At 43.3% G+C, this 12,182-nt stretch overlaps 1 protein-coding gene across 1 annotated transcript in view; it reads right to left on the reverse strand.

The window, feature by feature from the left end:
- EML4 (EMAP like 4) overlaps window positions 1–9,982 on the reverse strand; it is a gene marked incomplete at its 3' end in the record, with an annotated part of 92,843 nt that extends 82,861 nt beyond the window's left edge. The window contains exon 1 of the mRNA XM_081998041.1: window positions 9,366–9,982. Within this exon, the coding sequence (XP_081854167.1) occupies window positions 9,366–9,432 (67 nt within the window). The 5' untranslated portion in view covers window positions 9,433–9,982. The remainder of the gene's footprint in view (window positions 1–9,365) is intronic.
- Between the last annotated feature and the right edge of the window lie 2,200 nt (window positions 9,983–12,182).

Below are 12,182 nucleotides of genomic sequence, written 5' to 3' on the forward strand. Positions count from 1 at the left end.
AGCAGAAATATCTATGTGGATGTAAGTCAACCGCCACCCTCAAAAAGGGGAACCGAGCATAAACATAATTAAAAAACTGACTAGTTCTTTAGTTAAGCTCCTTTTGTTTTATTACGTTAGCAATTAAACAGTCCCAGTGAAGCTTTGAAGTTAACACCTATAAACAAGGTGTGGGTGGAAAGCATCACTCACACCTTTCCTGCCGCTGTGCCCACTGCTGCCTGACAGGAGACTGACTGCCCGGTCATCAATCCTGCCATTCTGTAACATGCTGCATCTGAACAGCTGTAGAAATATGTAATATTAACTTTTATTATTTTACAAAGAAAAATACTCGTTTAAACAATTCAGGCTGCAGATCTACCATCAAGTTTTGCCACATTTTCCTTAGTAAATAGTAAGGAAAGTGTTGGTAGTAAACCTACCAACAGTCAGTTTCCACAAATGCTCTACAAACAAGGTAACTGTGAAATTAAACTAATTTAATTCATGAAGAGGAAGAACTCTTGAACAGCATACCAGGCTTCTATATGCGTGACTATACATATATTTTAAAAAGCTATGGTTAGGCTGCTTCCACATAAATGAATATATGAAAGTGAAGCCAGCTTCAGTGATAACTTCAGTTGCTAATACTATTCAGTTGCTAATACCGGCACTATTACACTTGAAATGGAAAACTCCACTGGAAAGGGAGGAATTAGGTCCCATCTCTAAGCCACAAAGCAGGTTTCAGAATTGATTCACCTGCAAGCAAATACAAACACAGGGAAACAGTGTTAAGTGACACTGCAACTTCACAGCGAAAAATCAATCACTAAACAGAACATTTTGGACAACGCAGGCAGGCTAAGATCTTCTAAAATTTCACCTTAACCATGTTTTATGTAGAAGTTCTGCACAAAACTGAAGTGTCATAATCACTATTGATAAATCATCTGAAACCATCAGGAATGCGTGCATGGAATTTGCCTGCATAGGAAAAACATTGCCTTTTCATGGGGACACCTTTTCTTTCCTTCTCAAAGGATCCTTTAGGAAAACACATATATTTCTTATATGGAATATTTGCCCAATTTTGTAAACATAAAAGGGACCACACATTTCTATCAAAGTTGCTTAAATACATCATGTTTTGTACCACAAACAGATTACTTACAATCTGTTCTTTCCACGGATGGAGCCTCTGAAGTGGAAAAAATCTTCACTTTTCTTTTCCCACTATTTGCTACAAGGTAACAGTTTTTAGGTAGAGAAAACACCCCTACAAATAACAAGGAATATGGGACCGATCATGGATGTGTCTGGTATTAGACATGATCAAGTACTACAAAAAGAAGAATTAAAGCTGGTCGTGACTAAGTAACAGCAGTGTCATGAACTGGGAATAAGCTGCATTTTTGCCCATTTTCTTCCTTCTCCCCCAAAATCAAGGGATTAATTAATCAAGAACTGACACGAACCCAAGGCTCCTCAGAAACGTGAAAATTTATGTGCTAAAGCACACAAGTTAAAGAAAAGCAGGAACGCTTTGCTGCAAACGTGCTGGTGGCACTGATGCCAGTGGAGATCCTCTCCGCTGCCGCTGAACTCGCCACCACCACGTCGGGCATCGCTGCCTCGCACACCTACCTCAGGGCTCTTCTCCTCAGTACACAGGGTCTCACTTCCAGGCTCCTGGAACACATCAGGATCAGCAATGCTACCTGAAGCCTGCTTGAAACCCACAGGAAGAAAGTCTATAGTTTCAGGCTCATATACTTCAAACTAACAAAGTGAAAAATATACTGGAAAAAGCTATGTATTGTATGTCTCCAATTTTGCCATTCAGTTCTCTTCCCTTTTTAAAATCCTGGAGATTTCTATAACTTTGTTTGATATTGGGAGCGGCGGACACACATACATACATACAATCTAAAGCAAAAAAATAACAGTTATTCTGAAAGCAGCTATCAAATGACAGAACTACCCAGTTCTTTCCTTTAATGCTTACGATTGATTAATTCCACACACACTTATTAAGCATTAACTATACTAATTCAGCTACTTATAGGTACAAAAGAACCATCCAGGAGCATGCTATTTCTGCATAATGCTGTCAGACAAAATAACAGGATCTTTCACGCATGAAAAGGATTCACCACCACCACCACAACAGAATGTATCAGTAAGAACAAAATGGTTTTATTCGTTTTCAGCATCTTCTAACCTTTCCAATAATCTTATTTTACAAATTTCATTTTGCTTCTAGTGTTAGCAGGAAATAATTGAAACTGAGCTGGTACAAGCACGTTCTTTGAGCTACAACCTGGGGTACAGCCACATAAACTACCAGGGAGCGAGCCCAAGACAGAGTTAACAGCATCACAGCTTCCATGTAGTAACTACTCAAGAGCACCCTCTTACTCAAGAGTAAATGCCAAGCTGTTTAACCTACTAATCCACATTTACTAATCTACTGTGTCAACATACTGTAAGTTTCCGCCTTCCCTTAGCCCTCTGCAGCTCGTGTGCAAGTCCATTCTCCAACAAGGTGTGACCATCCTTTGCGACCTGCAATTTGCATGGGAAAAAGTCCTCGTATGAGCGTGCTACACAAAATGCATCCTGTACAGCTCCGAGAGCTGGGGAAGACCACCCGGCGTTACCCCACTGGTGGAGAAGACAAGTGACTCTCCTCCAGCAGTGTCACTGCTCTGGTGCTGAGGGAGCAGGGCCAGGAGCATGGCTTTGCCCCTGCCAAACTCCTGCCCAACAGCCCCCAAGGCCATGTCACCACCAGACGCATAATGTAACCCCAATATAGAAACTGTACCTAATCAGTGCAAACCATGCAGGAAATCAAAAGCCACTTCCAGCTCCAATTTTTTCCTCTTTATCATCTAAAAAACCCAACCCCTAAAAGAACCTTATTGCTCAAGACGCTGTGTCCCTTAGGCCATTGAGCAAAGAGCAAAAGTGGCAGCAGCATGCAAAAACCTGAAGGACCACCTCAATGAGCTTCTCATGGAAGGGAATGCTCCCTTTGCTGCATTTCATAGGTATCAGAAATCTGACTGGGGACATTCTTATGGTTTTAAATGCTTCTGAAGAGCACCAGAAGTAAACAAGGGCAAAACCCAACAAATTCATGCATTCTTAGAACACATGAAGAACAAAAAAGCTGCTGTGAGAGAAGAGCAAAGGTAGAAGACATGGCACCTAAATTCTATCTGGTTTTATGATACAACAGAGCACCTTCTCATCACATAATAAACTGTGACTAATGACTGTCACATCTGGTCATTCCTTCTCCCTCCCCGGGTTCTGCATGTCCAGCAGTTTGTCAGCATTTCTTTGCATGTTCTGCTCTCAGAGCCGCTCTGTCTCACTGCAGAATGAGCAGTTCAGAGAAGCCCTTTAGTTTTGCATGCTGCAAAAGGGAAGTTTCCAATGCTGCTGCTTTCCTGATTAATTTACTTATTTGTGTGAAGCAGAGATGTGATGTAGGGTTCATAAAGATACTTTCTTAGGTTTCTTAATCAGGGCATTACTCAAAATTTGAGAGCAAAGACTCAGTGCTGAGAAAGTGTGTGCAGTCTGAACCTTTTTATCTGACCTTTAATGACAAGTTTGCTGCCTCAACTGCACCTTTGGTATTTCACCAATTTTGGTATTTCACCAACTTTGAGCGTGGCCTGCAATTACTTCACCTTGCAATTACTTTCTGCGACTGCTAAGAAAACGCTAACCGTTACCCTGCACAAGTCATCGTTATCTTCTCAGTCCCCTTTTGATGACTAATACATAGTTCTAGGAAGAACTGTTAGAAGTGAGATAGACACCTGAACAGGCAAAGCAGAAGAAACACTACCAAAAACTGTAACCACATTTTTGAAAGTTAACTATCAAGTTAAAGAAATGAGACTCTTTCATTGAGTCAGGGTAAGTATTAACCTTCTAAGCAGTATGAGATTAAAACCCCTACGGACCTTTACAATATTTGTAATTTTATGTTGTATCTACATAATACTGTTGTTACAGTGCAATATTGCAGATATTTAGTCACAAGCCATAGCGTAATAATGCAGATATTTACCAAAGTGTGTATCAGATACACTGGGGTTTTCTTGTTTCTCAGTCGAGACACACATCGAAAGATTTTTAATGAGCTGTGTAGATGCAAACATCTACAGCACGTCCGCAGTTGGCGGCGTGCAGAGTCAAACACCGCATTGGACGCAACAGAGGGATCCCCACGGCTCTGCAGGATGCCACCGGCCCGTCCTGCACACAGCCAAGTCAGACCAGGCACGTCCCTTCCCTCGGTTACCTGGAAAGGGGGTAGTATCTGGAAAGGAAATGGCACTTTGACAACAAATTTAACGTAATGAAGCCTGGAAACAGCTAACCCATCTAGCTTAGAGCTTACTTCATGAAGCATAGGCCCAGCTAACCCAGGAAGCAAGTAAATACTGCTTAGTCCAACTATGCTTATAATTACGCAATATAACCACTCAATGAAAACTTCATTTGACTCTGCCAAATTAGTAGAAGGTGGTAACCAAAACTATACCAACCTGATAAGGAAGTAGAACTTAAAAACAAGTATACATAATTCTGCAAATTCTAGGGGACTTAGGCTGCATAAAAGGCAGCAATGGTATTTTCACAAACTATAACGAGATGGGATTTCACCTCTAGACATAAGACAAGGACCCTAGCTAAAGATGCTGAACTGATGTGGAAAATTATGCCAGTAGAGAGTGGCAGCTGTCATCATCTCCTTCTATAAAGTACAGTACAATAAGCAAAGAAACACACAAAGGGAGAGTAACATCCCATCCGTCCCTACATTTGGAAAGCCCCATGTCCAGGCATTTAAGCCCTTCAATTACAAGCATGAATGGCCACGTCTACAAAAATGCAAGCCTCTGCATTCCTTTCTTGGTGACTACTGTTCCTCCTGGTAGGAACCAGTTTGCCCTTCTGTCAAGGGAATCCATAGGAAGCAGAGAAATTTACTAAAATACAGCCTGAGGCATTTGGACTACCATAACCTTGGGAAGAAGGAGCCCCAGCTCTTGTGGAATAACTGGGTTGCATTTCGTTATTTATTCCAGAAAATAAAACACTCTACTTCCTTCACCCAGGAAACTTGCTGCGGTTCTTTAAGCGTGCTACTTTTTTTTCCTGTTAAACACAAAAACAAGTTCAGAGAAACTATTAACACATTGCTAGCCCAGGACTGTGAATAATACTATTCTAATATAGTTTTTACTTCTTTCAACCTCCTCATTAATATAACTTCCCAACAGCAGAAGTGCTTAAATGAGTCTTGGGCCACTCAGCAAGCCTGACCCTCATCCCCCAGCGCAGACAGCTGCTCACTGAACACTGGATTCGGACCCGCAGCAGCGCTCACGGTATGTCAAAAGCCTTCCCCGGGCTCACCCGCTGGAAACCTCGTACTAGGTGTGCCGATGGAGGTTTATAAGGCAGGCTGGTGGGAATTCTCCCCTCCTGCGTAAAAATACGTCAACTGAAGGGAGAAATGCTTGCTCTGAGACTGATAGTTTTGGGCGATGGAAATAAGGTGGACTGATTATTTAACAATTACTCATAACAAATAATTTAAAGTAGTATTAAAAACAGCTATGACAGCACTGATTCTCACATAGTTAAATCATGTGTCAAATACACTAAAACCTACAGCAAGTTAAATTTTTAGTCCAACACTAAATATCGTAACATTTCAGGTGAATAAACTACGATGATGCAGATTTTTTCAGATTGTTTTAAAAAATAAAATTAAAAAAAAGTATTAAGAGAGTGATAGGGATAAATCATAAAAATGATTTATCATCATTATTATTATTATTATTGGCAGCACCTAGAGTAAGGCTAGCTCAAAAATTTTCAGTGCTATTACAGCCAAAGTTGTCTCATTTAAAAAGGTTTCACTGTATCAATACAAACACTGTAGTTGTGGCAGTCCAAGACCATAAGAAAAATGCTGTTTAGGGAGATGTAATCCCCTGAAATAGGCTAACGCTTGGTTTATTTAACTGGTCCCCATCCAGTACCTAATCATTTTAGCCTAAATATCAAGCTGAAAATAAGACTTCTATGTCAAATTTGTCTGGTTTTGTCTACGTAACAGGGACTAGAAAGAAAAAAGCCCTTGTAACATCTAAATATGCAAAGCAAAGTTCCGTATATTGGATACCAATTCAAAGTAAGTACTACTTCCCCACAAGCACCCGGGCAGAAAAGCAAGGCAGCAGGAGCAGCACACGCACTGGCCACCATCACCCCTGCCAGAGAGGCGGAGGGCAAAGCCATGGAGGTGCCCCCTCCATGGCACGGTGACACCAAGCCCAAGGAGGACGCAGTCTCATCCCTGCAGAGCCACCACACCACCACTTTTACCATCAACGCCTCCAGCAACTGGCACATCCCCCCTGTGAAACAACACCTAAGCACACTCTCTACTCGTCTTAACATTAAAGATAAATGTATCCAAATCAATTTAAGACTCTGAAAGCAATAAGGTTTACAAATTTGGGGACATTGGTGTTTTGGGTTTTTTCTCCATTTATAAATACTGTTTACAATGCCAAGTGCCATTGGAGGCAAATATTTAATCAGGAAGCACGCAAAACTCAAGTTTTTTTTGCAGGTAAATATTTTCCCTGGTCAAACTGAAAACTTCTATCCTTACCTGTATCACCTAAGCTAAATTCTGGCCCAGCTCTAATTTGATAGCAAAGATCTCCCTGAAGGGACATGTTATGACATAAGCCCTTGCCTTAGCTTTATTTATAAAAGGCTAATTAAATACAAGTAGAAAAAAAGAAGTCATCCCTACTGATATCAAACAAGCTTTTTTAAAAATCTGATTAAGCTGCCTGCCAGCACTGATATCCCCTATGTTAAAAGGGAGTGCTAGCTCTCCAATGCTGAATTAGGAACTCACTTTTAGCTTCAGCAAGAAACTAGCAATTGTACATATGTACAATGATACCTGTGCACAACACAAATCACAACTAAAGGTAAGGTAGAGTAGTTCTTATAGACAAGCATATCACCACACAATGCTTATTAAAAAAAACTAAGTTATTCTCCAAAACCTCACTTGAAATACCCTACTGTTAGTACAAAGCCTTAACCTCCTTCAAATAAAACAAGAATGAGCACGTATGGCCCCAAAAAATTAAATTCTTTCCACAGCTTAATCTCAGGCTTTTTCCTACTTGTTACGACCGCAAAGTTGCTAAAAGCCCTCTAGGCAAGCAGCTCTCGAGGATGAGGTTACAAATTTTCATCTGAACAAAAGCACTTGTTGATTCTCCATCATACCAGTTTCTTATTGCTGTAAGTTTACTTGCCAGCCAACACACATTCCTCAGAAAACTTTATATAAAGTTACATGGGGTTTAGTGATATGAGTAGAAATCAAGTTTTACATCAACAGAATATATTACACTAAGGGCATCCAAAGCCCCATTTCCTTTTAATCACAAATGCTGTCTTTAACTCTTATTCAGCAAAATCCTCAGTCTTGTATCAAGTTTTAGTCAAAATTACTTTCTAAGGTGCAGAAAAAAATTAAAGTAGAACATATGCACTGAGAAAAGAATTTATTTCTTGCATCTTATTCTGCTGGATTGCTAGACAAATCTCAAAGGTAAGTCATCACGTCACACTCACTGCTGAAATTCAAGATATGCCTCAAGCTCAAGTCTGAGGCACTGCTATATTTTTTACAGAGGATCACAGAAACTCTTGCTAAAAGCCATTAAAGTCAACAGAAATGTCTTAAGATAAACCTCTACTCAGTCAGTAACAAACTTGCAAATTGTAGCTGTAAAAATTGCTGTTCCTTCGAATTTTGTTCTGAAGATGAACAGTTAAACATTAGCCTTTCTTTTCTACCGTAAAAAACCTTGCAAGACTGCAAAAGACTGTACGAAACACTTGTAATTTTAAAATTTCCAATTCATCCTCCCTCTTGCCCGAGGGTTGCAACATCTTGAATTCTAAAGCAAATGCTTTGAATTCTGAAGCAGATAAAGTACAGTGCATTGATCACTTTAAGAAAGTACACTGTTGCAAGGTCATTCCTTTCTCCCACCAAACGCACATAGAAATCTATGCATTAAATACCTGCCCTTATTTTTTTTTAAGGAAACTTTCCCATTGACCATCATATTTTAGGCTAAAAAGTGTAAGATTTTCTATGCAAGATGCTGTACTCGTCTCAAAACTGCACGGCATGAATCGTCAAACAAAGAAGAGCTGCTCAGTGACATTTGTTTCACTCGCAGTAACACATTTCACCGCTGTCTACAAGAGCAATATGCTTTATCGCCGATCGGATTTGTCAGTGGGGGTTACTTGTTTGGTTGGTCTTCTTGGGACTTAACTCTTACAGTTCTAGTTGATACAGCCAGAATGCTAAAATTAATTACCCAATTTACACTCAAGAGTGGATGGTTTGTTAGCAGCTGTCTAAAGAAAGGAAACATGTTGAAATATTTCATTTTTACTATGACATTAGTAAAAATAAAGGGTGGGGAGGTAAAAACTTAGTTCTGAAGGGCAAATACGCGTTTTACCCGCAGAAAAAGCAGAGCCACGCACAGAGCTGAAGCTGCAGCAGAGCTATGAGCTACCTACTTTTTGAATGAGCCTTCACTGCCTTGCGCCCGAGAGGCCCGCAGGCAGCCCACGCTTCCCAGCGTGGGCTTCCTCCTGCGTTTCCTTTGTGAAGCGTAAAACCGAGCGGTTGAAATGAAAGACCGGACGCACAGGAGCAGCTCTTTCCCGAGGGCTGCAAAGGGTCTCTCTTGCAAAAAACGCTTCTCCCTCACGGTTTAAGGGCCAGCACCGGGACAGCTGGCGGGACCCACGCTGCCGAGGCGGCGGCGGTGCGAGCACCCACACCGCAGGGGACACCACGCCAGGAGTCTCATGTCCAGCAAGTATTAACTCCCCCGTTATCGTCCTGTCCTTTTCTCTGCTATCCGTGTCCATCAAAGTTTCTTTTTTTTGGGGGGGGGGGGGGTCTCAAGGTTAGGATGCCGCACGGCAGCGAGCCACCTCTGTCTCTGAGTAAGCACACCTTGCCGGCTGCTAACAAAAGCACAGAGTTAACTTAATCACACAGATAAATATTTACCCCGGTACTGACCTAACAGATTCTCCCCCCATTTTATTTTAGTTTCCCATTCCCCCCCAGGGAAGGGAGCTGCTGAACGAAAAGAGCTGGCAGTCATTTCTAGAGAGCCCCCGCAGGCGCGCGGTGCGGCGGGCCGGAGGAGCGTGGGGCGGTGCGGGGCGGTGCGGGTCCCCCCCGCGCGGGGCGGGCGGCGGTACGTTACCCGTGCAGCAGTTGCCGAGCGCCGAGGGGTCGCAGGCCGCGGCCGGGCATGGAGAGCTGTCTTCCATTCCCCTCGCCGGCGACGCCGGGCCGGCCCCCTCCACGCCGCTGCCGGCGAGGCTCAGGGCGGGCCTCCGCGCCCGGGCCCGGCCGGCATGCCGCGGGCTCTGAGGAGACCCCTCTCGGGCCACGAAGCGCTGCCGGAGGCGGCTGGTCCCCCGCGGCCTCTCCCCGCAGCCCCAGCGAGAGCCAGCGGCCCGAGGGCTGGGACGGGGACGGGGCTCGGCGGCCGCCGCAGGGAGTGGCCAACCCTCAGACGTCAGCCACGCGCTCGCCCAGGCACCCGCGGGGCGCAGGCAGCGCCGGGCCGCCGCGACCCCGCCGGCACCGCGGCGCGGGGGGGAGCGGAGCTCGCCGACCCGCTTCCACGCAGGACAGCGGCTGCTGTTTAGGCACAGACGGGGTCTTGCACCCTTCCCCTCCGGCAGCGCAGCCGCACGGGCACCTCGCCGTCCCCCTGCCCCGCAAGGTGCTTGCGGCCCGTTGCAAAACTGTGACGTTAGCAATAATAAAAAGAAAAAAAAGCCCGCAGCGATCCGTCTGCCCTCGGCCCGAGCGTAAAGAAACACCGCAAGTGAGTAACGAACGGGATTTTTACACTCGGTCGATTCAGATAAACCATTACTATTCCAAAAGCGTGTTTGCCCGTGTGTCAGGACCACCACGGATCTAACGTCAGTTAAAGCACACCGTGACGCCAAAAGTTCACACGGGGGCGGGGGTTGGTGGGGGGGAGAGGAGGAAGGGGTTGGTTGTTCGTTTAAGTATTATATTTGAATATTTTTCATATGACCTCTTTCAAGGCGAAAAAGCAGTGACGTCGCTGGCACTATACAAGTATCCCTTACATTAAAATGAAGGAAACAACCATGGCTTCAAAGCAGCAGCTTTGCAAAGCTAGCGCTGTATTCAGCAGAAGGGAACTCGTATTACAAACGCATTACAATCTATTTAGCGCGATCGTGATTTCGCCTGCCTTGCAAGATGAAGCGCAGCCAGATGAGAGCTAATGAATGCAACATGTGTTCATTCTTTTGGTAGCCGTGCCTGAAGCCAATTGGCAGAACGACTACAGCAAGATAAATGTCAAAACAAAACTATTTGTGAATATGTACCGCATATATTTTGCCTCTCCTCTCTATCATACTTCAAATAGTTCATTATTTTCAAGCTTTGCAAGCGTATTAAATAACTCTGGCTTGAAGTTTTAATTTGCAGACAACAGTGGGGTAGTTAGAGAAAAAAAATACACGGGGGAAGTCCATGTCTCCATTCAAAAACCAAGGAGGGGCAGCACTTTTTTTCCACCCTCACAAACGGTTGATAAGGTGGTTCATAACAACACGTATAGTTAAAACAGCACACAACATGTTTTGTGTGTTTTTCCCAGACTTATCAATCTACATAATTTCAGCAGTATCCTCCTTTTCCAGCAGCTCCTGACACATTGGAGAAATAGACCTCTGCAGTGATTAAAAAAAAAAAAAAAAAAAAGGCAGCTGAACACAGCTCCGCAGTATGAAGCCAGCCAGCCAACTACTGCAATTAATAAAAGGAAAGGACTAAGAAACTGAATGGTGGAAAATGATAAAGGGTAAAAGGCAAGGGCACACAATTAAGCACAGAGCCCTAATGAAGCCAAGGGCCTCAACATGCAGCCACGGCACTGGGATTGACCAAGAACCCATGCTTCCAACTTGTCCCAACCACTACGTTGCATCACGTCGTTAGATTAAACAATCTTCATTTCAAAATGAAACACTGAGTCTTATCTTGGGTGGGTTGGACACACAGAATTCACATGCACTGACATACATTTTGGTACCCCTTCAAACTTAACATCCTTCCTAATACAACTATGAGGCCCTGAAATAAATGGTGAGCAAAAATCCTCCATGAGGCCAAACAGACATGGTAAAGACTAGCACAGAGAGCAAAAAGAGGCTTGATTTGCAATTTTAATTGGCCATTAGTGCTCTGAACGATGACAAATTACATGCAACTAGCACGAAGCATCCAATGTAGTTCACACTAATAAAATTTTTTAGAATGTTTCATTTTTAGGGTAAACAAAGCACTTTGTATAAAAAAAGTTAGGATCTTCTACTGTACTAAAAAAAAAAACCACATACGAAATACTGGTATTTCCAGACATCTATGACCCTCATTTTTAGCTCTAAAAAGAATGGATTTCCTCAGCATAGGAAAAAAAAAGTTGCATTAGGGCAGCATTTTAGACAGAGGTTAATGCCTGGTGAATCAAGAGCACGCAGGGCGAGGCAGACGGAACCAAAGCAAATGTTAAGAGCACCTTTGGAATGATCATCTGAACGCTAATGTTTGAAATAAGATTTCAGATGGCCCACTGTATACAGCTCACCCTGAAAATGGCAGAAGCAGTCTCAATCCACCGATTGCCTGTTCCCTGATGGGCTGAGGAATTAAAAGCCTTACACAGATGAAAGCCTTAACTCCTCATTAGGATTTTTCATTCTTCTAGCTCTGGCCCATACCTGTCCTTCTAAGCAACCTTGCTGCCTTCAACAGCTCTCTACCTTTAACCTTTTCAGGCTTAAACACCATCGCAGGCTCCTCTTCCCTGCTGTTATTTAACATGAACGGTGGGGGATGAGGAGGTATTCCTCTTAAGTATTTTAGGTAGGCACAAATGATGAAACAAGTACTTACAATATGTCACAGACCAAAATAAAACACATATGATGTAGGCAAGTAACCTTCGCCTAGAAAAGAACACCTG

Source organism: Phaethon aethereus (assembly GCF_964289735.1).
Source record: "Phaethon aethereus genome assembly, chromosome: 3".
NCBI classification, from domain to species: domain Eukaryota; kingdom Metazoa; phylum Chordata; class Aves; order Phaethontiformes; family Phaethontidae; genus Phaethon; species Phaethon aethereus.